Genomic DNA, 25675 nt, shown 5'->3' with positions numbered 1-25675 from the left:
CATCCCATTTTAGCGCAGAGGGCGCTGTTTATCACCTCTTTCGCAGCGCCCCCTGGGCAATGCAAGAGCCCCATGCCGGGCGGGAAGTGCAAGTTTCAGTCTGCGTGGCTTCAATATACGGACTATCGTCACTGGGTGAGACCGGAACCAAGCGATCCTTATCGAGTGAAGTGCGCAATATGTCAGAAGACGGTTGACATTGCAACGATGGGGGAATCTGCCTTGAAGAGCCACCAGAAAGGCGCGAAGCACCGATCCAAAACTGCAGCAAGTGAGGGCTGCTCATCCGTCGCAAGTTTCGTGCAAGTGGGAAATCCGACGTCTGCGGCTCCTTGTAAGCGTGAAACCACGGCAACTTCCTCTCGGGCTGCGACACTTGACGAACACTGCACAAAGCATGATTCCGTGATCTAAGCCGAGATTTTGTGGACGATGAAAGTTGTGTCGTCACACTACTCCTACAGCTCCAGTGGATCCATTTTCCAGCTATTCCAAAAGATGTTTCCGGATAGCGAGGTCGCGAGAAGCTTCACTTGCTCTGAGAAAAAATGCGCGTATGTCGCGTGCCACTGTCTACGCCCATTTTTCACTTCGCAGGTACAACAAATGATGGAGAAGTCTGACAATTTTGTTGTGCTTTTTGACGAAACCTTGAATGAATACCTGCAAAGAAAACAACTTGATGTTCACGTCAGATTGTGGAACAACTGTGAGGTGGCAACCAGATACCTGACTTCAACATTCATGGGTCACAGCACAGCAGATGACCTTATGCAGAAGTTGACGGAAACACTTGCGTCTTTTCCCCTGAGCAGGATTGTGCAGCTCTCGATGGACGGCCCGAATGTCAATTGGAGTCTTTTCAACAAGTTGCAGCAGCACATGAAGAATGACTTTCAAGTTCAGTGCTTGGATATTGGTTCATGTGGCTTGCACACAGTGCATAGTGCTTACAAAGCAGAAATGCATGCGATGAGCTGGCCAGTTGACACCTTTCTTTAGAGCTTATTCTCGCTCTTCCATGATGCACCGGCCCGCCGTGAAGGTTTTGTTGAAGAAACAAGGAGCAAGCTGTTTCCACTTCCTTTCGTACCCCACCATTGGGTCGAGAACGTGTCATGACTGGAGAGAGCCCTGGCTATGTGGGAGCATTTGAGGCACTACACCAAAGCAGTGAGCGACCATAGGCTACCCTTGCCGAAATGTAGGGCGCATGCGAACGTCAGTGATTTTCTAAAGGACCAGCTTGCACTTGCGAAACTGAACTTTTCCCTAAACATTGCAATGGTTGTGCAGCCTTTCTTGACTGTTTTTCAGAGTGATTCTCCAAAGACATTTTTTTTTAGCGAAAGAGCTCGAAACTGTCTTGAGGAGCCTGCTTGCAAGGTTCATGAAGCGCTCGGTGTTGACAGAAGCCACGAGCATCACGAAACTGCTGCAAATTGATGTTCATGATACTGCCAATTACACTTCACTTGAGAAGGTGGACGTTGGACGAGTGGCTGAGAAGATCTTAAAGAGCGGAAAAGCGAGTACCAAGTGTGTTTTTGAATTTAGGGGTGAGTGTCGGAAGTTCATTGTGAACTTGATCCTGAAAATCATGGAGAGAAGTCCTATTAGGTACCCTCTGGTTCGAGGGTTGTCATGTTTCGACCCCAGGGAGATGTCAAAGACAGAAATGTGCCTTGGGAAGCTGAAAGTTGTTCTTAACTGTTTAATTGACAGCAAGCTTCTTTCTGAGCACAAGAGCGATATTGTGTGTGCACAGTACATTCAGTTCTGCCAAGAAAAACGGCATGAACTGCAAAACTATGAAAGAGACCAGGAACGCCTGCACGTTCTCTTCGTGCGCCTTTTGAAGCATGACCCGGCGTTCTCAATCTTGTGGGAAGTACTGAAGGTCCTTCTCTTGCTTAGCCATGGGCAGGCGTCAGTAGAAAGAGGTTTCAGTGTAAACAAGCAGATCGCGGTTGAAAATATGGCAGAGCTCTTGTATACCTCACAACGAGTCATCTGTGAGGCCGTGAAAACCCACGGTGGGAACTGAAGTCATCAGTGCGCCAAGCCAGGCATAGGTATGCGTTATACATGGACGAACAGAAGAAGCAAGCTGTAGCACAGCAGGTAACCTTGAAGAGAAAAGAACTCGAGCTAGAGCTACAGAGCATCCAAGAGAAGAAGACAAAGCTCCAAAAAACTCTTAAATGCTTGCAGAAGTCAGCGGATCGCTTTTCAGAAGACGCCGAAGCAAAAAATGACCTGACTTGTCTTGTCAAGGCCAACAGTTGCCGTCGAACAGCCAAAGAAAAAGAAGCGGAGATAACAGCTCTTGAAAGAGAAATTAATGCGAAAATAGGGCTCCTTTCCTAAGTCATGTGAGGAAATAAAATTATGCTAACACTCCTTGAATTCTGCCTTTTTGCATCCTTGAAATGTCCTTGAATTTTCAGTCAAATATTGTATACGAACCCTGTACATGTATTTAGATAGGTGCATCCGACCTAATGTTTCCTCTTAGGAGAAGGCCCAGCTGCATTGTGAGCCCCCCCCCCCCCCCCCCCGAACGAAATTTCTGGCTACGCCACTGGTGCTTGGTGCCTCCCTTCGCAAATACTACAATACCTTCACCTGCTAGTGTGTTAAAATCCACTGCGCTTTGCAAAGTGAGCATACAATTCCTTGTCGGTTCCAGGAATAATTTGCCAATATTTTGTGATGGCAGAGCACAAGGAGCAGAGTGCACTCCAAAAGAAGTTGCCGTAATTTTGCACCTCTAAGCCGCACCAAACATCGTAAAAAATTTACTGTAAGGTCAGGATCGGGGTGTGAATTACTGGAATTTGGATCTGAAGTTTCGTGCGCTGCCACAAAGCCACACTTCAGGGCAAGGTTCTCGAGTACTCACACTTTCGCTATCTCCTGGGGAATCCCACCCTTTTATGCAAAGCATACTAGCCGCACAACCACGCTCTTCCTTGCTGCGCCGCGCGCAGCTGCGTAGCTACCATATGACGTCATAACAGCTGCAAAGCGGATGCTTCAGCTTCGCCTTCAAGAGGGGAACGCGAGAGCGTTCCCGTCGACCCGCCAAGGGGTGTAAGACAATGGGCTACGGCGCAGCGACCACGCGCCCCGCATCGGATGCAGTGAGCGTCGAGCAACGCAGCGTTCGGCGTGACAACGAAATGTGCGCCTGAGCAAGCGACACACGCCTGAGATGACGCCGACGACACCGGCTTTTCTGCGACACGAGCTCCTTAACGCCGTCGCGTTAAAATAAAGGCTAGTATGCTTCGCATCCTGGGCTTAAGCTTAGCTAAGCCACAGCGATTTTTTCCACCCCTGTGTGTTGAAGCTCCCTTCTCACCTCCTGCACTGCCGTTCATTTTCCTCCACTCAATGGGTTGCCATATTGCGTTTAGTAGTTATTGAATAGTGCATGTGGTGCTGGCAAAGTGGAACTTCGGTCACGATAAGCCGTGCTCAACGGCCCAACTCCTGTCTCCGGAAACAGAACAACAGTCATTGGCTTAAGATATGACATGGACAAGTGGTTTATCGCCAAATGGATGCTGTTTTGTACACATCTGGGGGTTGTGTATGCAGTTATTTTCATGGGTTATACCTGCATATTGTTTTTTTTCTTTCTGGGCTGTTCTGAAAGAGGACGCGGGTTGGCAGGTTATATGGGAAAAACTGCAGCATTTCCTAGCCGGCTCCTTCAAACCTCGACTTAAGATAATGTTGCCAAAGTTCAGTGCATGATCAAGAGGAAACTCACTGATGGAGTCTGGTAAAAAACAAATTTGTTGTGCCAGCGAATCATAACAAATTTTGCAAGTGCCACATATGGTTACCGGGCCTCAACTGATCATTGCGGACATGAGAGCAGGCTTGGTCAAAGCATTATTGAAGTGTTCTCTAAGGGTCGTAGGAAAGAGTAGTCAAACACTCCACATTCGCTCACTTTGTAATTCTTTAGCTTTCTGAGAAATCCCTTTTATAAGTGAACTTCACAAACAGGGTCATGAAGCATTCCAATGCAGAAATATTGAGTAAATAAAAATGACCATTAGGAGTTCTTTGTTTCATCGTACTTGAAATCACCCTGAAGATCTCCCAAATCAAATGAAAAAGATAGCTTGTCATTAAATTTAGCCTCTGTGTTCTTTTTTGGCATTTCCTAATAACTCTTATTTACTTTCTTTGTGTTTGCAGCATCGAGGCCTTTAATTTCTGCATCAACTGCCAAATGTGACAACTCAAAGCAAGGATGCTTCCACCGATGTCAGCTATGTGACTATGAGACTGATGAACTATTTCTTCTGGAAGTACATGCCAGCGTCCATACTGGCGAGAAGCTGTTTCATTGCCCTTTATGCCCTCAGAGCTTTCCACAGAAGCAGAGACTGAAAACCCACCTGCTCACCCACACAGGCAAGACGCCATTTCAGTGCACTTCATGCTTTCGGAGCTTCTCGATAAAGGCTCACCTGCTAGAGCACCTGCGCATCCATACGGGCGAGAAACCATTTCATTGCCTTTTATGCCCTCAGAGCTTTTCTCAAAAGTCCAACCTGAAAACCCACCTGCTCACCCACACAGGCGAGAAGCCATATCAATGCCCTTCATGCTCGCAATGCTTCTCGCGCAAGTCTTACATGAAAGCCCATCTGCACACCCACACAGGTGAGAAGCCATATCAGTGCCCTTCATGCTCTCAGAGCTTCTCGCGAAAGACCTCTCTGAAACAGCACCTGTACAGCCACACAGGTGAGAAGCCATATCAGTGCCCTTCATGCTCTCGAGGCTTCTCACGAAAGAGCGACCTGAAAATGCACCTCCTCACTCACAAAAGCGAGAAGCCATTTGACTGCCCTTCATGCTGTCAGAGCTTCTCCCGAAAGGACAACCTGAAAGCCCACCTGCGCACCCACACAGGTGAGAAGCCATATCAATGCCCTTCATGCTCTCAATGCTTCTCACGCAAGTCTTACATGAAAGCCCACCTGCACACCCACACAGGTAAGAAGCCATATCAGTGCCCTTCATGCTCTCAGAGCTTCTCGCGAAAGACCTCCCTGAAACAGCACCTGTACAGCCACACAGGTGAGAAGCCATATCAGTGCCCTTCATGCTCTCGGGGCTTCTCACGAAAGGGCGACCTGAAAATGCACCTCCTCACTCACAAAAGCGAGAAGCCATTTGACTGCCCTTCATGCTGTCAGAGCTTCTCACGAAAGAGCAACCTGAAAGTTCACCTGCGCACCCACACAGGCGAGAAGCCATATCAGTGCCCTTCATGCTCTCGGGGCTTCTCAAAAAAATATCACCTGAAAGCACACCTGGTGACTCACACAAACGAGAAGCCATATCAGTGCCCTTCATGCTCTCAGAGCTTCTCGCGAAAAACCTCCCTGAAAGAGCACCTGTGCAGCCACACAGGCGAGAAGCCAAATCAGTGCCCTTCATGCTCTCGGGGCTTCTCGCGAAAGGGCGACCTGAAAAAGCACCTCCTCACTCACTCAGGCGAGAAGCCATTTGAGTGCCCTTCATGCTCCCAGGCATTCTCACGAAAGTATGACCTGAAAGCGCACCTGGTGACTCACAGAAGCGAGAAGCCATTTGACTGCCCTTCATGCTGTCAGAGCTTCTCACGAAAGAGCAACCTGAAAGTTCACCTGCGCACCCACACAGGCGAGAAGCCATATCAGTGCCCTTCATGCTCTCAGAGCTTCTCATACTGGAGCACCTTCAGGAAACACGTGAGGCAAGAAGCCATTTCAGTGCCCACTCTACCTACAGAGATTCTCGTTGAGGAATGCCCTGAAGATACACCAGTGCATTCATACAGGTGACCGGCCATAAGGTTGCACCATTTGCTCCAGGTCCTCATCACTTGAACCAACTTAAGAGAGCACAGCACCATGGTGCTCTAGGGTAGGTCAACAATCTTGTTGAACTAGAGTCTGAATTACAAAATATACATATGTGTAGTATGTTACGTAGTAGTACATAGTAGTACATAGTGTTACGTGTAGTATGTCACTTGTGCTACCCCAGCAGGTAGCACAAGTGTCTCCGCATGCTGCCGAGAGCAAGCTTTAACTCGAGCCAAACTCCGATGCTGCCTATTCAAATACGCGTAAAACGCAGAAATGCTTTTCTGAATAACCAGTGGGCCGATTATAGCGAAATTTGTTACAATTGAGAGAAGAAGCTAAAATCTGGTGATTGCTGGAAGCATATTTTTGGTTGAAGGCCTGAATGTTATAACAGGAGTTTGCAAAGATGGTCCAGCATGAAAAAAAATTGGAGCTAGAACTTTATAAATCTTTAGCTCTGTACCTGGAATAGATATCATAGCTCGGTAAGCTGCATAAGCTAGATCTTTCAAAGCGGACAAATTTGATGTATGAATTTATTTCTTTTGTTAATTTCTTACACTATTTACGGGGACCTTTCAAATGTCCTACTCACCTATTATTTATTTATTTATTTACAAACGCTGCTATCTCATTTAGAGACGTAGCAGAAGTGGGTTACATAACTTATCAACACAAAAATGTCAACTAACATGGTTAGGCAGTTCTTTCCGAAATTGATTAGTCGGCAATAAACGCAGAGAACCAACTAAGTTATTCGATAATCCAACAGTGTGTGGAAAAAAAGAAAACTTAAAACCATCTATTATTGCAATGAAGGGAGCTATGTTTAATGGGTGAATACGTCGGCTTACTCGCACAGTAGGTGTCATTAGCAAGGTAAGCGCTTCATTGTTAGTCAATCCTTGTATGATTTTGTGCTGCAAGATTAGACGGTCACACATGCAACGAAACGACAATGGGTCCATTGATAAAGCGTGTGCGTGTGACGACGGTGAAAACCTACGGTCGTAACTTTTTTCTGAGTGGATTCTAATTTGGAAATATCCTTTATGCGATAAGGCGACCACACTACAGAAGCATACTCAAAACAAGTCTAATTAGTGATTTGTAGGCCGTAAGCTTGCACTCTTTAGTGCCTTGCTTTAAAGTTCGTTTTAGGCACCCTAATTTTCGCAGCGCTTTAGAGCAGACTGTATTGATATGATTATGGCAACTAAGGTTAAATGTGAAAGTAAGTCCGAAGTATTTGAACTCGTTAACTTCGTTAATACTGTACCCTTGAGTGCTGTACGTGAATTTTAGGGACTGTTTCTTGTTAGTAAAAGTCATTGCCACAGTTTTGCTGAAGTTAATGCTCATCTGTCATGTTAAAATAAATAAATTATGGGGTTTATTGTGCCAAAACCACTTTCTGATTATGAGGCATGACGTAGTGGAGGACTCCGGAAATTTGGACCACCTGGGGTTCTTTAACGTGCACCTAAATCTAAGTACACGGGTGTTTTCGCATTTCGCCTCATCTGTCATGTGTTACTCCAGTCTGAAAATGACGAAAATACGTTGTTAAGCACTTCTTGTCTGAAGAGACAAATGTTGGAATAGATCACGTAATCATCTGCGTCTGAGACATATTTTCACTTGTGTGTTTCTGGCTACTTCAATAATGTCATTAACATATATGATGAATAAGAGCGGCCCGAGAACTGAGCCCTGCAGCACCCCTGACATGACCTGAGCTATAGAAGAGGTTTTGCAATTAAAAGTGACGGATTGGAATCGGAGGTGCAAGTAATCGGATATCCAGTCAATTAGTTTATTACCAGGAAAGATTGCATCAAGTTTTGAAAGTAGTTTTCTGTGGCTTACCGTGTCAAATGCTTTTGAGTAGTCGATAAAGATGGCATCAAGCTGACCGCAGTTATTTAGTGAAGTAGCTATGTCATGCGTAAATTCTAGTAATAGCGCTGTAGGAAATCCTGCTCTAAAACCATGCTGCTGTAGGGACAGAAAGTTATTTGCCGATAAATACTGAATGATGTGCTCGAGAAGTTTGCAACACGTAGGCAGCAACGATATAAGCCTGTAGCTAGTGATTAGCTGTTTGCTGCCAGATTTGAAGATGGGAATGATGTTAGCTTGTTTCCAAACCTGGGGAACTGTCAACGTCTCAAGAAATTTGTTAAATATAACTGTCAAGTACCGGGCATTCCCTTCAGAGTATCGCTGTAAAAATTTCTTTGGCACTTCGTCAGCTCCAGAACTTCTTGTAGTATCAATTGTTAGTAATAAGTTGTGAACACCAGCGTAAGTTATAGTGAGAGCAGGAAGCCCTGGTAAAGTGCTGTTGATGCAGAAAGGACGATCGACGCCATCGTCCTGACAAAATACAGACTGAAAATAAGCGTTGAAAGTTTCGAAAATGCTCAAAGGAAGGGTGATCGTTAATGATCAATGATGAAGTGTCATGAGCAGCCGGAAGCACTGTTTTCCAAAACTTCGATGAGTTTTCTTTCAACAATGTTGATAACATGGTGTCGAAATAAAAGTGCCTGGCTTCGTGTGTTTTGCTTTTTAATTCGGACAAAAGGAGGTGCAGTATTCAGCATTGGTTGCTCTGACTCACATTTTTACGTTTATGAAGCCTCTTGATGCCCCTGATAAGATGAATAATGTCCCTATTATACCAAGGCTGCTTCGGGTTGCATTTCACACACTTCTTGGGAACAAACTGCGAGATGCATTTAACAATGTTGCAAAAGATACCAAACAACTTGTCCAAACTGCAAATGCTACTACATTGTGGAAAAGCGTCAGAAGAGGATGCTAGAATATTACCAATAGAATTGTCATCAGCATGGGAAAAATAACTGACATCTGAAAATCAAGTCTATTGCACTCACAAGTGACATCAACCTTCAGCAGAACTCCCTTGTGATCGGACAGGCCTTCTATGATTTGGCAGTCCTATCCATTTTGTAGTAACCTTTGGTTAAGGAAAATCAGGTCTAGGATCGAGCTCTCTTGGGTAACGCTACTAACAATCTGTGTCAGATCTAACGACAAAACCAAGTCAATAAGTGAGTCACAAATCGGCCTGTCGTGACCATACGAAGCCAATGTACTCCAGTTAATACTTGTGGTATTGAAATCACCAGCAAGGATCAATTTGCAGTTGTGAAGCTTGTGTTTTAATATATAATCACAACAATCTGGAAATATATATTTTTTTTCAGAATCAGGAGCCCGGTATAAAGCGCCAGTAGCCACCACAAGATCACCTATTTATAATTTGCACCATACCGACTCGGTGCTAGGAAGACTCGGTATCATTACAAAATCAATGCCTTTGTGAATAAAGCTACTTCGCCGCCCCTACCACATAACCTGTCACTTCGCAAGACAGAGTAATTATGAAGCACGAAGTCACCTTCCGTGACCAAGTCATTTAGCCAGGTCTCAGTGACACAGATCAGAGATGGTTGATGGCATTCAATTAGCCAATTGAAGTGAACTAGCTTGTTCAATAGGCTGCGTGCATTTATATTCAGAAGGGTTAGGTTGTGTCTAACCCGAAGTAACTCTGTGCTGCTAGTGGGTATGTTGCTGGAAGTTTTGATAAGCGACTTGCTAGTGTCATCCCACAAGTAGCAGACGCTGTCTACTATCAGAATGTCAAAGCTCAGTCGAACCTTGTTCATGTTCTTCCTAAGCTCGACCGAATTACCCACAGAGCTTTGCGTGTCTGCCACACAGAGAACGAAAAATCCTCACTGATATGAGTATCTGACCCTTTGAATTTAAAAGCATTCCTTAATATCGAAGTCTTCACTCTGAAATCGAGCAACTTAAGTATGATAGGTCTCACCTTCCCATTTTTTTGTGCACCGAGCCTGTGACAGCGCTCAACACAGTTGCATGCTATTTTCAGTTTCGTGGAAAGGAGCTTCAGCACAGCGGCAAGTAGTTGCTCAGGGGATTCAGGCGATGGCTCAGGCAGGCCATAGATTATTACGTTGTTCCGACGTGATCGGTTTTCTAAATCGTCATTTTTTCTGCCCAGCAGTTCGATGGCTTTTCTATGGCCGTGAACTGTTTCTTCTAGACTATACACATGCTGGTCGACGTTAGCGGCGGCCAACGTCCACGCTTCTATCTTCGAGATTCTATATTCAAATGCATCAATTTTAGCGGTCAGACTTACTAAATCTTGGCTTATTCGTGTTTGCCCTTCTAGCAGTTCCGTGAGCATACGTTCAGTTTTTGTGTATGGGCCAGGGTTTGACTCTACATCAACCGACATAATTAGCAATATTCTCAAGGAATGCAGCAAACAAAAAAAGGTACACAAAACGCACTCTGGGTCTGGCAGCAGCAGCAAACAACGATCATCACTTCTGAAGCAATGTACACGGTGTCTATTGCTTACCTGCAAGATGAAGCAAGCAACTTTCAGACAGCCGTTCGCCATGCTGCTACCAGACCCGCTGAAGAGCAGAAGCCGCGAGTCTGGCTTTATATCTTCCTGTGACCACGTGAGCGTTGCAGCAGTAGTCCGCCATCCTCTGTTCGACCAGCACCGATGAAGTTCGTCGTCGTCAATAAGCAGGTTCTCGTGTAATACGAAATCACACGTGCCGTTGAAGGTGGAATCCAAGTTCACATGTACTGGAATGCCACGCAATCGACAAATGGAAAAAGCATAGTCCTCCGGATAGTGGCGGTCGAAGCAAGCAGAGATCTGCAAGATGAAGCAAGCAAAGTTCAGACAGCTGTTCGTCATGCCGCTACCAGACTCACTATTAGTCGCATATTTTAACGCCTTGTATAATACGTCAATTTTGTCCACTTTATAGGTGTCCTACTTGTGGCATTTTGCAGAATTGATATTTTTCATTGCTCAGTTAGATGTAAACTCTATAGTTTCGTTTTCTGAAAATTCGTGATTTTCAACAATTGTTAATAAAAGACTGATGGCCTAAATCAAAAATTCACTACCAACAGTCACTAGATTCTATTTCCTTTATATGCAACAAGCCTCATGAGGTTTGGGGCTGTAGTTGTCAAGAAAAACGATTTCTCCTTTCCCATACATTTAGATGGGAGCCCCCAAGCTCAAGCTTGCTCTTAAAGGGTCCCCGAAACACTTTTGCGGGGTAACCATATTTCTTTTCTCAACACGTTATCGAACACAGAGCAAAAGGATTTATGATATGAGAAATGACCCACATAAAGTCTTACAGGGTGTCTACCAACCTGGAAAACCGGGAAAACCGGGAATTCTCAGGGATTTTGAGTAGTCCGGAACAACTCAGGGAAATCTCAGGGAATTTGTGCCTCTATCAGGGAAAATTAGCTGTAAGTTTATTGAAAAGGTCGAAAGTCGCGGTAATGCTGGCTGGAATAACAGGCAGGAATCGTAATGAATCGTCTTTGACGCCTTGTCGTCAGCTGGCAGAGTTTCCAGTGTACAGTCAACGACAGACTTTCCGCATTCCTGATAATTTGGACGGCTTCGCGGCACCACCACGTACCCCTAGAGTCAATGTATCAGCACGTCTGAAATTTCGGACGCAAGAACTCTTCGCCGTCCGATTTTCTGGATGTTTTGCCGGGACAGCAGGTCCGAAACGGCATTAATAAAAGCCACCACCGCTGCCATTTTGATTACCTCGCCGCCTCGAACCGGCGCTCTCGCACGGAGATCCACTGGCAGCCGTAGCCACCACTGCGGCAACGCTAGGCCTAGCTGCTTCGACGTTCGCTATGAAGCTTCTTGCCGTTGAGTGCCGCGTTTTTTATTGAAAGAATTCGCTTCTGTCAGCAATGGCATGGACTCCGCCTTTGTGGTCCTCGCGATTGGCTTCGAAGCTTGGAGAGCACGGTGGGTTGCATAATGCCTGTTCCCGAAAGTCAGCTTTGCCTCTGTACAGAAATGTTGTTTGGGGAAGCATGCGCAAAAGTATTACAGTGAAGCATAACCAGTGTGGGAAGCGGTTAATGTCACGAGACGCAATATGTATTTCTTAATTATACGCGCGTGCACCCGGTATTTCCTGTCGCAGTACGAGCACCAATATGTCTAATACGTGTACCGACAGGCCTTCAGAGCTTTTGCGAATGTGCCTGTGGCGGTTTGAGCCCCTAAGGGCTGCAAATGACATGCATTCTTTTTTTTCTAACCGGCCGATTTTTCGGACGTTTTCGCGGCCCCTAGGGGGGTTATAAAAATTGGACGTGTACTGTGCGACTGACCAAAAAGATGCTTCAAATGGTCCGTGGTGCGAACGAGTGGCGGACGGAAGTCAAGAACAGAAAGGACCTACGCACTGAGGAATCGACGGGAAAGAAAACGTGCTGCCACGGTTTCGAAGGAGCTTGAGTTTAAAAAACAGTGTCGGCTGATGCCGAGATGCAGGTGTCCCTCATCCAAACCAAAACAAACTCTTTAAAGCTTTAGAACACAACACTGAGGCGGCGTGCGCGGGCTGAGAGTATGTCAGGACAGTTGAGGTTGACTTACGAGCTGTTGAGAGAGAATCTCAATTGTGACAAATTTCGGGCCTCATACCACTGAGCTATCAGTTGATAGAAATAGTTCATATTCGAAAATATGTGCTTCTACGTGCATTTCCTTTTTATTCGTATTTGAGAATGTCCGACACCATTTGCAATTTTTCTTGAAGAAATTTTATTTGCTCTGCCTTTTACTAGCCCCTCCCTTCTATTCTCTTTTTGAATAACACAAACACTACTCCTTAGTATTCAAATTGGATTAATTTGTTTTTCTTTAATTTTTTTTGACAAGCTTACTAGAGAGTTCGAGGGTTCCAAGAGAAGGGAAACGTAGCAGGGGAGGGCAGAAAGTTAGGTGGGCGGATGAGATTAAGAAGTTTGCAGAGAGAACATGGCCACAATTAGTACATGACCGCTGTAGTTGGAGAAGTATGGGAGAGGCCTTTGCCCTGCAGTGGGCGTAGCCAGGCTGTATGATGATGATGACGACTAGAGAGTGACAGCATCGGGCGATGTGGTTTCAGCCTGTCTTGACATTAAACATGGTTCTACATCACTCAGGGAATTTTGCAAAGGCACTGAGGGAAAACCTGGAAAACTCAGGGAATTTGGAAATGCCAACTTGGTAGACACCCTATCTTAACTGAGAAAAAAAATCAAAATACAGTTAAACTTTCATTAAAAGAAGTCGGCAAAAACAGCTATTTGTTTTGTTATATTGTGGCTTTTCATTATTCGAAAAGTAATCGATGTTTATTCGTATCTTGCAAATTACTGTTTGCATGCCCCAACAAACTATGTATGTTCATTGTAATCATTATTGTTACACTACAGATGTCTGAATGATGTGTTCTTTAGGCTCTGTTCTTCTTTTTTTTTTTCAGTATTCTCTTTGGTACATATGAACTTGTTCTCTTAGACCAATTCATGTATTTGTTGGCTCTTGGTTCTGGTCTACATGGTTCATCGTGGATTCTGTTGATCTTATTCTATTTGTGCCTTTATTTTTTTTAGAGGAATTGATAGTTCAGTAAGCTTTCCACTGTCTGTTTTGCCAAAGCACCAAATAAATGCCAGTGTTTGTTGAGTATTCATTGTCTGTTCTTGATATTTCAATAATTTATTGACAGCATGCAATCTGGGGCTGCAAAAGAAGTTAAGTGACGGCAGTTGGAAATTCATTATTAGCACAGAAAGAACCTGCTATAAGTAACATAAGTAATTTAAGGTTTGAGTCGAATGTCAAGTCCACTATGCTTAATTCATTCCTACATTTTATTTTAACTAATGTACCAGCATTTCTATAAGCACTAGTGTGACATATCTTTCTAGAAATATTTGTGTAAACTTTGCATATTGAATTGGCTGATGAACCTGCACTGTGTAATACATCTGTGTGCAGAAGGCAAGAAATTGGGCCCATCCTGTTTTTAGAAATTTGAAAAGATTCTTTCTGAATCGCAGTTGTGCCAGTCTCTCATCAGGAATTACCTCACAGACAAAATTATGCACAGGACATGCTTTTAAGGTAATAAATACCAGGGTTTATTGTTTCGATTAAGGGTGTGCAAGTATTTGATATGTTAAAGTAGGCGTTTTGTCAATACAACTATTTTCTAATAGTCTTCGAACACTTAAAACATTACCTGTGCTCTAATAAACCTCAAAGTGAAGCAAAAGTATGACAAATGTCACCCCCATGGGCATAGTATAGGCATAAAACAGGAGAGTGTGCATAGTAGAGGAAGTATACACTTCTGAGGCAGCTAGACTTTCCTGTCTATACAGAGATCATTTGCACTCTCTGAAGAGCCCTTTGTATGCGAGTGATTTCCTCATTTGTTCCTAGTGATCCGTTAGTGCTTTTAGTAAACTATGCTACATAATGTGATGTAATTACAGGAACTTGCCAATGGAATTAACACTTGGAATGTGTACATTGTTTTACCAATATTTTGACAATAGCTGTGCGTTCTTCAAAAACAGTTTGGAACATATCCTACATTTGTTTCAATTCTGGCACTATTCGATTTGTATTTCATTCAGTATGCAAAAATTACTTCTATATAGGGCGACAATGTACCTTCATGTCATAGAGGTCTTATCCACAACCTCGATGACATTAAAGAACTCTTACACAAACATAACCCAAAGGTGCTGTGTGTTCAGGAGACACATCTTAAATGCACACAAACAAACTTTCTTTGTCAATACGCCGTCTACCGTAAAGACTGCAACGAGGCGAATACCTCGTCTGGCGGTGTAGCAATAGTTGTAGACAAGTCCGTAGCTTGTTGCCAGGTCGCCCTTCAGACGCCCCTTGAGGCAGTGTCAGTTCGGGCAATTCTTTCTAATAAATTGATCACTGTATGTTCCTTATACATACCCCCTAATTTTCATTTGGAAAAAAGTGACTTTTATAACCTAATTGACCAGCTTCCAGACCCTTACATACTCGCAGGCGATTTTAATGCCCACCACACCATGTGGGGAGACTCGCGATGTGACGCGAGAGGTCGTTTCATTGAAAATTTTCTTGTGAACTCTGGTGCATGCCTCTTCAACAAGAAGGAGCCAACTTATTATAATATGCATAATAATTCATATTCATTAATAGACCTGTCTATCGGCTCGGCTTCAATTTTCCCGGACTTGCAATGGCATGTAATAAAAAATCCCTATGGAAGTGACCACTTCCCTGTAATGTCAAATTCAATGCCTCAGCATGAATGCCCCTACATACACCACGGTGGAAACTAGCCTCCGCCGAATGGAATGATTTTAAGGAAGCAACTTACTTATCACGAGATCTTATCACTGATTTTAACATAGACAAAGCAGTAGCATATTTTACTTGTGTTTGGGGAATGAACTTTTCAGCTGCGTCGATTATAAAACAAGGTCTCTCTTGTAAAAGACGGGTACCCTGGTGGAATGAACAGTGCAGACTGGCACGAAAGAAACAAAACAAAGCGTGGGGCTTGCTGCGTCTCTCCCCCACTGCAGAAAACCTCATAGAATTTAAGCTGACAGTCACAAGGAGGGCTAGCTGGGAGAGGTTTCTCTCGGGCATCACTTCCTACACCCAAGAGTCCAAAGTTTGGAATGGTGTAAGAAAGATAAAGGGGCAACAAATCCACCCTTTGCCCTTAGTGGACTACCAAGGGACTACCTTGGAGGACCAGGCGAACGCTCTGGGCGAACACTTCGAACATGTATCAAGCTCCACACATTACACAAAATCATTCCTCAAATATAAACACTTAGCTGAACTTAAGACACTTGATCGTAAATGCTCTCCGGATGAACCATATAACCGTCCTTTTACATTGCTGAGCTTAAAGCTGCATTGAGCACATGTAGCAGCTCTGCACCGGGAGCTGATAGAATCATCTATGACATGATTAAGAACTTACACGAAGACACAATAATGACACTTCTGGCACTTTTCAATTCTATCTGGGCTGCTGGATACCTCCCATCCTCATGGAAGGAAGCTATTGTTATTCCCGTCTTGAAGCTGGGCAAAGACCCTTCCTTGGCGGCAAGTTATCACCCGATAGCTCTTACAAGTTGTCTTTGTAAGCTATTCGAAAAAATGATTAATGGTAGACTAATACATTTCCTTGAACTGAACAATATGCTTGATCCCTATCAGTGTGGCTTCAGAGAAGGGCGGTCCACGATTGATCATCTTATACGCATTGAAGCAAATATCCGCAATGCATTTGTACATAAACAGTTCTTCTTATCGATATTCCTCGATATGGAGAAGGCGAACGACACGACGTGGCGATACGGGATCTTGCGAGACTTGTCGGGGATGGGCATCCGTGGAAATATGCTAAACATAATAGAAAGCTATCTGTCCAAACGCACCTTCCGCGTGAAAATCGGCAATGTATTGTCGCGACCTTTTACACAAGAAAATGGTGTACCTCAAGGAGGTGTGCTTAGCTGCACACTCTTTATCATGAAAATGAACACCCTTCGTGCTTCGTTAACGCCATCCATATTTTATTCTGTTGACGTAGATGATATACAAATAAGTTTCAAATCCTGCAACCTTGCAGTGTGTGAGAGGCAAGTACAACAGGGCTTGAACAAAGTATCGAAATGGGCAGACGAAAATGGATTTGAAGTGAACCAGAACAAAAGTTCTTGCCTGCTTTTCACAAGAAAGAGAGGCCTCGTTGCAGATCCCAATATCGAAATGTATGGCCAGCAAATCCCTATGAACAAAGAGCACAAGTTCTTAGGCATCATACTTGACTCTAAAAAACATTTATTCCACACCTAAGGTATCTCAAGGTGAAATGCTTAAAAACAATGAACTTATTGAAAATTTTATCCCATACAACATGGGGCAGCGACAGAAAATGTTTGATGAATCTTCACAAAAGCCTCATTCGATCACGATTGGACTACGGTGCCGTGATTTATCATTCTGCAGCCCCGAGCGCGCTAAAGATGCTAGATCCGGTTCACCATTTAGGAATTCGACTGGCCACTGGCGCTTTCAGAACAAGTCCCATTGAAAGTTTGTATGTCGAATCAAATGAGTGGTCACTCCATCTCCAGAGAACATACATCAGTCAAACATATTTCCTGAAAGTCCACTCTAATCCTGAACATCCGTGTTTTAATACCCTTAACGATATGACATATGATACACTCTTTCGTAATCGTTCCTCTGTAAGACAGCCCTTCTCACTTCGTGTGAGGGAGTTTAGTGTTGAAATGGATGTCCCAATCCTCAAACATCGCCTAATGCCTCCAGCTAAGCTGCTGCCTCCTTGAGAGTGGCAGATGATACAATGCGATATATCTTTCATGCAAGTTACAAAACACGCTGCAGAGATTGAAATTCAAATGCATTTCCGGGAACTCCAATACAAACACTCCTGCACGGAGTTCTACACATACGCATCAAAGCCACACGAGGGGGTGTCCTATGCAGCCGTCGCCCCTTCCTTCTCGGAATCCGATGTACTGCATCCGGAAACAAGCATCTTTGCGGCTGAGGCCTACGCATTACTGTCGGCTGTAATGCATATAAGGAAAACAAAACTCAAATAATCTGTTATATATACGGACTCCCTAAGCGCTGTGAAGGCTTTGATGTCATTTTGTAAGCACAAAAATCCAGTAATCAATGAACTATATTCCGTCCTGTGTAAAGCATATATATGTAACCAGCATGTCATCATATGCTGGGTGCCGGGTCATAGGGGCATCAAAGGTAACGTTCTGGCGGACCTGATGGCCGCATCAATTGCATCGTATTCTGTTTATCCTACTGCTGCAGTCCCTGTCACAGATCTAAGGCCCTTCTTGCACAGGAAACTGCGAAACTACTGGCAACGCTTGTGGGACAGGGAAACAAATAATAAGCTGCACATAATAAAGCCACTATTAGGGTTCTGGCCTTCTGCAATAAAATCACGCCGGACAGATGTCCTATTCTGTCGTCTTAGAATAGGACACACATTTGGCACCCATAACTTTTTACTCACCGGAAATGACCCTCCAACCTGTGGCAGACGCGGGGAGAGGCTGACTGTGCTCCACGTCCTCCTGGAGTGTCGGAAAGCTGAATCTGAGAGAAGGAGACATTTTTCCTTAGCATACCGTCAACACATTCCTCTTCATCACGTAATGTTTCTCGGTCCAGAACCGCCTTTTATTACAAACTGTCCTAGGTTTCCTCAGAGTTGTTGTCCTACACGTTATTAGTCCCAGACAATCATAGCGCTTCCTCTCTTGATAGGATGCCGCTGTGATAGTCATATTGTATAGCACATGCCTCCAGGCCCTTGTGTTTCAAGGGCTCTGGCAAGTCAGTAGTGCTCCAGGTAATTTTACCAACTCACATATCTTTTATAATGCATCATTCTCTCATGATGGATTTTATTGCTCATAGAACATGTTATTATCATTGACATAATCTTATAATAGATAGATTTTACGCACTCTTGAGCGACTATTTTTAAGGTCCCTTTACAGCCACGTCACATCAACCTCATTGAACTCATAACTACATTGCGAATTCATCAACACTAACTTGGCGCTCTTTGGCCATACCTGGCCCTTGCGCCAATAAAAACCAAACATTCATTCATTCATTCGAGTCCAGTATTAGGGTAAACGCAAGTACAAGGGGACAGGGCCTGGCCATGTCGCCTTGCGTCTGGTATCAGGGGATGAACAGAAGCGCAAATGTGAATGGTCTGCACGGTGCAGCCACCTGGTGACATAGAGTTCAACCACACACAGTAGCAGTAACAAAATGTAATCTTTGCTGCTGGTGTAAATTTTTTGCAGAAGTGTAATCGTTAACACATTGTTTTTGTAAATGTTTAAAATGTTTTACACTTGGTTAGAGAAATATTAGCTCTTTCTTTGGCTGGTTAAGCTCTGCGCCAACGGGTGGCTGGACCGTGGAGACCGATCAAGCAGCTCACGTATGTCTACGCTAAAGTTCCTTCATCAACTTGAGTTTATGCCTCCATCGTTCTGTCGTAATATTCAGGTAGTGTGTGATTACCGGAATACCAGACACTTTCTGCGTTACGACAGAATGCTCGCAACGCACGCTGCTTCGTAGCTCTCGCTTGGGGTCGACAGCCAAGCGGCTAGCGGAGAGGTTTCTCGCGGGCGAGGGCGGGCTCCAAAACAACCGGAAATGGACGATGTGACGTCGCATTGTGACGCAGAACCAGTGAAGGTGCAGCTTAGCCCCGATCGCTCGGCAAACGAGTTGAGGAGGAAAAGCATGGCTAGGGAGGAGGGTAACTTGTAATCGCTTGTAGCTCCATTGATACGTAGCACTTCACTTAAATTGTGGTGCGAATGTTTCACTTAAGCTGTACCCTACGCGTCTACAAAATCTGTCTGAACCGTTTCAGGGGCCCTTTATCATCTCCTAGTTATTATGTTATAGTTATTGAATTGCCGTCTTGATGGCGTTTCATTTGATTTCCATGACGCTATTTTGCATGAAAGATGGAACATTGTGGTCAGCGCATCACTAGTAATCACTAATAACTCAGCGTTATCTGTTAGCATTGGTAACAAAAATGTGTTTGTTTTATTACTGCTCGATTGATACCAATGATGGTATTCACTAGTGACTTAGGCATACAGCTTCATAGTAGGTATAGTTGAGTCGCTTGTTTTATGGCATTTCATTTGATATACATGATATTATACGGTGCAGTATAGCGAGATCACTGAAGTGCGCATTGTATTTCACTTGTGCTCACTAATGACTCAAGCTTATCAGTTAGGTGTATAATGCAGTTAATTGTTATTTCATGAGAAATTTAGTGTTATTAATTTTAATGAAGCATTTGCATAGCTTTGCAGTGAAGCATAATAAAGTTGAAAGTGGCCACTTTGATGGAACATCGTGTGTGTCCTTTAGTTACACACATGTGCACACTCTGTCCCCAGTCAAGGTGCAAGCACCGAGATGTCTAATAACTTTACTGGCAGCCATTCAGAGCTGTTTTTATCACTGCTGTGGCAATTTGCGGCCTTCCTGACTCTTACGTTTTCCCGGCTGGTATGGCATTTACTTGCATAATGATCGCACTCGCGTAATGATTGTACCCCTGAATTTTGTCATCAAAATTCGATTTTTTTTCTTTCCCATGTAATGATCCCACCCCGAACTTGCTGCAGCGATATGTGTGTGCCAAGTCTAGCTAATGATGATCGCGCTTACCATCTGTCGAATGCTATGTGAACGACTCTTCCAAGACATACCAAGCGGTCTGCACGCACCGAACATTTTTAAGCAGATGCCCCATATTATTCCTTTCAAAACTTTCTGCACTTCCATAAAAAGAAAAGCTACAACCAAAGTTGCGTTGGCTTTATTATTTGTAGGCTTTTAATGTGTTGTGGTCAACAACCACAAAAAAGGCGCCTTTCGGTTCTTCTCGTCTGCACTCGTGGGCACACAACAAATCGCAAGCATCAACGATAGTGGCCACGTTTACACTGATACATTAGAAGTGTACCCTATTCATATGCGGATGCTTGTAACACAGCTAAGATATTCCCCCACCCTTAGCGGAAACGTGCCGTATTAGGATAGTAGTGAAGACAAATGCCGGAATTTCTGCTTCATACCCGCCATGTGTTTCTATGTCACTGGCAGCTAAGCATGCCCATCTCTGTTTCTGTCCCCGCAAGTGGACATGGCTACGTTATTGCCACAGACCTGCCGATATTACCAATACTATTCATTACTGATATGGAAGAAACTGTTTCAATGTGCATAATGTACTCAGGAAAAATAATAAATCTCGTTCGGCGCGTTCGGCTTGCTCCGCCGGCCTCCATTTTTGTTTTGGTGCCCCGCACTATTACAACAGCAGCCGCCTGTTTGTTCACCTATTGTCATCCCACAGCAAATGCGGGATGAAAAATTGTTTTTCTTTTCTCAGGGAATTTAAACCGTGTAATGATGGCACCCCTGAATTTGCGTCAATTTTTTTTACAATAAAGTGTGATCATTATGCGAATAGGTACGGTACTGTTTTTTCTTTTCTGGCTCTCGAAAAACGTATCTGTGGGTTTTAGTGTATTACAGCAAAGTAAAAAAACTAGCCATCTTGTTATATCTGATAAAGGTAAAGAACTGGAACTAGGATTCTAAATGCGTCTGCAATAAGCTTTGGCTACCTAAAATTAACTCCACCATAATATATTCAATCTTGCAATCCGCCATGTGAAGATCATTCCTAATATATGCCAACATCCTATTAATGAGAGTTGCGAGTCCTCTAGCATGCTCATTATCCTTAACTTTGCTTTGAAAACCATTAAAGTCACGCTAGACATCAGTGTTTCCTGTAACATAACCTGAGGTTTCACACCACGCGTTCTAACAAACTGCTGCAGGTATGCCTTCTTATTACTGGACCTCCTACAATTCCACTGCCAAATACTAAATGGACTAATAGAGCCGTCTTGATCATGTAAATTTGTTGAACTTGTTTTCTGCTTGAAGGGACACTAAGGACAAATATTAAGTCAAGCTAAAGTAATAGATTAGTGCTCGAAAATCACTTAGTGGAATGCCTAAGTTCTGATATTAAGGGTTTCGGGAATGATGCTGAAATTGTCCTGTTAGGTGACAAGAATGCCCACGCACAGGATCTAGATGGCTATACCGACAACAACAAGAAGTCAATACTAGATGTTTGTGAGCAACAAGCAGACCACAGGGGAATTGGGAAACCGGCAATCGACATTACTGCCTGATGACAGAAAGAATTTATGATAAGATGAGAGAAATGGTCATTGACGAGGAAGGGTATAGTAGCATAGGAAGTGACCATAAATGCATCGTTCTGGAACTGAGATATGCAGTTGCGAAACAGAGCAAGGAGAACAAAATGTCCAGTCCAAATTCGAACGCTGAACAAATAACAATTATAGCCACAAAAGTCTAGGAAAAACTTGGCAAATTGCCAAGCAATGTGTGGGAATATAGTGAGCTTCCAAATGTAATAACGAAAGAAATGCGGAAAGAGAAGCAGCTATTCATTTGGAATGAAAAAGGGTAACCAACAAGCTGGTCGAACAGGGAGATACGAGAAGCGATCACCGAACAACAGAAAGCATCCCGAGAGCACAGGCAGGCAAAGAAGGCGCAGTTGCCGCAGGATGAAGTAGCCAGTAAATGGGAAATATACCGGGAGAAAAAGTCTGTGGTTCAAATGCGGGTGCAAGCAATGATAAAAGGTGAAAGTGAACATTGGTTGTCAGAAATACGGGAGGAAAAGAAGGTCGCAACTAGAATATTTTGGAACCACATAAACTTGTTAGGCAGGAAGTCTGAAACAATACAACATATCTTAGATGAAGATGGAAACAAACTGGAAGGCAACGCACCATTAAATTGCATTGGAAAAATAACAGCCGAATCTTTCCAAGGCAATGATGAGGTTTTTGCTTGAGGAATAAAAGTTCGTGAAAGAGAACCAGATGGAAAAGGAGTTGGTGCTGACAAATTTCAACTGGAAGAAAGCCCAAGAAAAAATTCCGAAGCCGACAGCCACAGGCCTAGACGAAGTTCCTGTTGGGCTGATTAATCAACTAGGTCCAAAAAGTAAAAAAGCTCTGTGGAAAGCAGTACCAAATAGTCTAAAAGATAGACGAATACCAGACAGTTGGCAACAAAGTAAAATAAATATAATTTATAGATGTAAGGGGGAGAAAGATAGAATTCACTCGTATAGACCATTGACCATTACATCGGCAATATACAGGTTAGCAATGCAGGCAATTAAATTAAAGCTGGAAGAATGGGCAGAGAATAATGGCATTTTAGAGGAACTTCACGATGGCTTCATAATAAATAGGCATCTGGATTATAATTTTTTCTCCATGCTCAGTCTATTGAAGTGTTCAGAGTAGAAAAGAAATGGTTGTTTGTGGCGTTTTTAGAAATCGCAGGAGCGACCACGTAGGCCACAACATTTTGTGGGATATTCTCGAAGGGGAAGGCTTTGGTGACAATTGTCTAGAGCTTTTGAGAGAGATTTACCTAGAAAATACCGTTTGCATTGAATGAGAAGGAATGAGGAGCAAGGAGGAAGTTGATATCAACAAATGACTGAGGCAGGGTTGCCCGTTATCCCCACTGCTGTTTATGATGTACATGGTGAGGAGGGAAAGGGAGCGAGAAAGAAGTCATATCGGGTTTAATCTCTCATACAAACAAGCCGGTACAGTAGTAGAGCAGCAGCTTCCAGGTTTGTTTTATCGGGATGACATTGTGTTGCTAGCTAACACACAGAGTGACATGTAATGTCTGGCTAATTCTATGGAAGGGAAGGCGATAAGTTATGTCTGAAATGTAGCGTTAAGAAATGGGGTGTTACAGTATTCATTGAAAACAGCGAACAGACAGTGACAATACCGCGCCAGGAAATATCTTGCGTAAATGAATACAAATATATCTTGGTATACAGATAAATGAAGGCAATAAATATATGGAAACAGGAAAAAAGAATAAAGTAAAGGGGAAGAGAAATGCGGCCATAATGAAACACAGAGGGCTATGGGGATACAATAGATACGAGGTGCTGCAGGGTATGTGCAAAGGTGTAATGGTTCCAGGACTTACTTTCGGAAATGCGATTGTTTGCTTGAAATCAGGGCTACAATCAGGACTCGATGGCAACCAAAGGTCAGTGGGATTCCATGCATTGAAGCTGTCCAGGGTGATATGAGCTGGACAAGTTTTGAAGTGAGGGATGCTCACAGAAAAATTAATCATGAAGAATGACTGAGGAATGTGGAAGAAAGTAAATGGGCTGGGAGAGTGTTGAGATATCTGTACAGGAAAAACATTGATTCACAGTGGAGGAAAAGAACTAGGAAGATTACCAGCAAGTATGCGGCCTGTGTGGTGAGCAACACAGCTACAAAGAACGTCAAGCGAAAAGTCAGAGGCTGAAATAATCTCGTGGGTGGTGGCAGTGGGAAAGAAACCTACCATGAGTAACTACTTAAGAGGAAAAAACGAAATCTGGAAAGAAACAATTTATGATATCTCAAAGGGAAGCTCATTACTTTTCGAAGCGAGATCAGAATGCCTCGGAACACGCACTTATAAAGCGAAATATAAGAAGGAAGAAGCATGTGCTTGCTGCGTTAAAGCTAGAGAAATGATGGAGCATGTTTTATTAGAATGTGAAGATATCTGCCCAGCGGTCTATTTAGGAATCACGGTCCTCCTTGACGCCCTTGTGTTCAGCGAGAGCATGGGGAAAGTAAACGTGTCCACAATAGAGATTAGTAAAAGGTGGTTTGAAGCTTGGCGAAAGAAAAATAGGTAAACGAGAAACAACGGTGGTGGACAAAAACAAAATTCACTGTAGGGTTTCAGAAACTTTGTTTATTTGAATTCACCGTGGGTTTTTTTTTTTTCTTTTCCTTTTGTTAACATAGTTAACATAGGTATGGCACCTGGCATTAAAATAACAAGAGCTTGGTGGCACTACCCATCGCCTCATTCCAAAGAGGACTTGTAACATCCTCACACAGACACACACACACGTGTATATATATATATATATATATATATATATATATATATATATATATATATAGATACATACATACATATATATGTGGACACTCTCTCTGCAGACGAAGGGTAAGTTGGGCACAGTATGACTCTAGTGTGTGTGTCAATCTTCGGAGCCACCGACGGTGCTGGTATCTCCCTTTGCAAATACTACAATACCTCGGCCTGCTAGTGTGTTGAAATCCACTGCGCTTTGCAATGGGAGCGTACTATTCCTTGTTGGTTCCAGCATTCATTTGCCGCTATTTTGTGATGGCAAAGCACAAGGAAGGAGCAGAGTGCACTCCAAAAGGAGTTGCCATATTTTTGCAGCTCTGAGCCACACCAAACATTGTAAAAATTTACTGTAAGGTCAGGATTGGGGTGTGAATTACTGAAATTTGGATTTCAAGTTTCGCTCCATGACAACACAGCCTGCGCTGCCACAAACCCACACTTCAGGGCAAGGTTGTCGAGTACTCACACTTTCGCTATCTCCTGGGGAATCCCACCCTTTTTCCACCCCTGTGTGTTGAAGCTCCCTTCTCTCCTCCACTGTCGGTCATTTTCCTCCTCTGCGTGGGTCACCATTTTGCATTTAGCAGGTAATAGTGCACATGGTGCTAGCAGAGTTGAACTTGGGTCACGATAAGCTGTGATCAACGGCCCAGCTCCCATCTCGGGAAACAGTAAAGCAGTCATTGGCTTAAGATACGACATGGACAAGTAGTTAATCCCATAATGGATGCTGTTTTGTACACATCTGGGGGTTGTGTATGCAGTTATTTTCATGGGTTATACGTCCATATTGTATTTTTTCTTTCTGGGCTGTTCTGAAAGAGGATGCGGTATGGCAGGTTATATGGGAAAAACTGCAGCATTTCCTAGCCGGCTCCTTCAAATCTCGACTTAAGGTAATGTTGCCAAAGTTCAGTGCGTGATCAAGAGGAAACTCACCAATGAAGTCTGGTATAAAACAAATTTGTTGTGCCAGTTTGTGCCTCCTAATTACTCTGTTTTGCGATGTGACAGGTTCAAGAGGTAGGGGCGGGGGAGTAGCTTTATTTATTCACAAAGGCATTCATTTTGTAGTGATACGGAATCTTCCTAACACAGAGTCGGTAGGGTGCAAATTATAAATAGGTGATCTTGTGGTGGCTACTGAGTACATAAAAATAACCGT

At 43.6% G+C, this 25675-nt stretch overlaps 1 protein-coding gene and 1 pseudogene across 7 annotated transcripts in view; both read left to right on the top strand.

Moving 5' to 3' along the window:
- Window positions 1-25675, top strand: part of LOC142590453 (uncharacterized) — a 95259-nt gene that overhangs the window by 66089 nt on the left and 3495 nt on the right. For 2 of the 7 annotated variants that reach the window (XR_012830155.1, XR_012830154.1), the window contains one exon: window positions 4219-4353. Coding sequence is in view for 2 of the 7 variants with exons in the window: in XM_075702577.1 (XP_075558692.1) it covers window positions 4219-5025 (807 nt within the window). In the remaining 5 variants the exon portion in view is untranslated. Of the gene's footprint in view, window positions 1-4218; window positions 5941-9121; window positions 9260-25675 lie in introns of those variants that run through there. The other 5 variants (XM_075702577.1, XM_075702576.1, XR_012830153.1 and 2 more) reach the window with 4 other exon arrangements.
- Window positions 73-2401, top strand: LOC142590762 (uncharacterized; annotated as a pseudogene).

Source organism: Dermacentor variabilis, chromosome 8 (assembly GCF_050947875.1).
Source record: "Dermacentor variabilis isolate Ectoservices chromosome 8, ASM5094787v1, whole genome shotgun sequence".
NCBI lineage: Eukaryota > Metazoa > Arthropoda > Arachnida > Ixodida > Ixodidae > Dermacentor > Dermacentor variabilis.
Note: the sequence above shows the minus strand (reverse complement) of the source record. Positions and strands in the feature narration are given on the sequence as shown.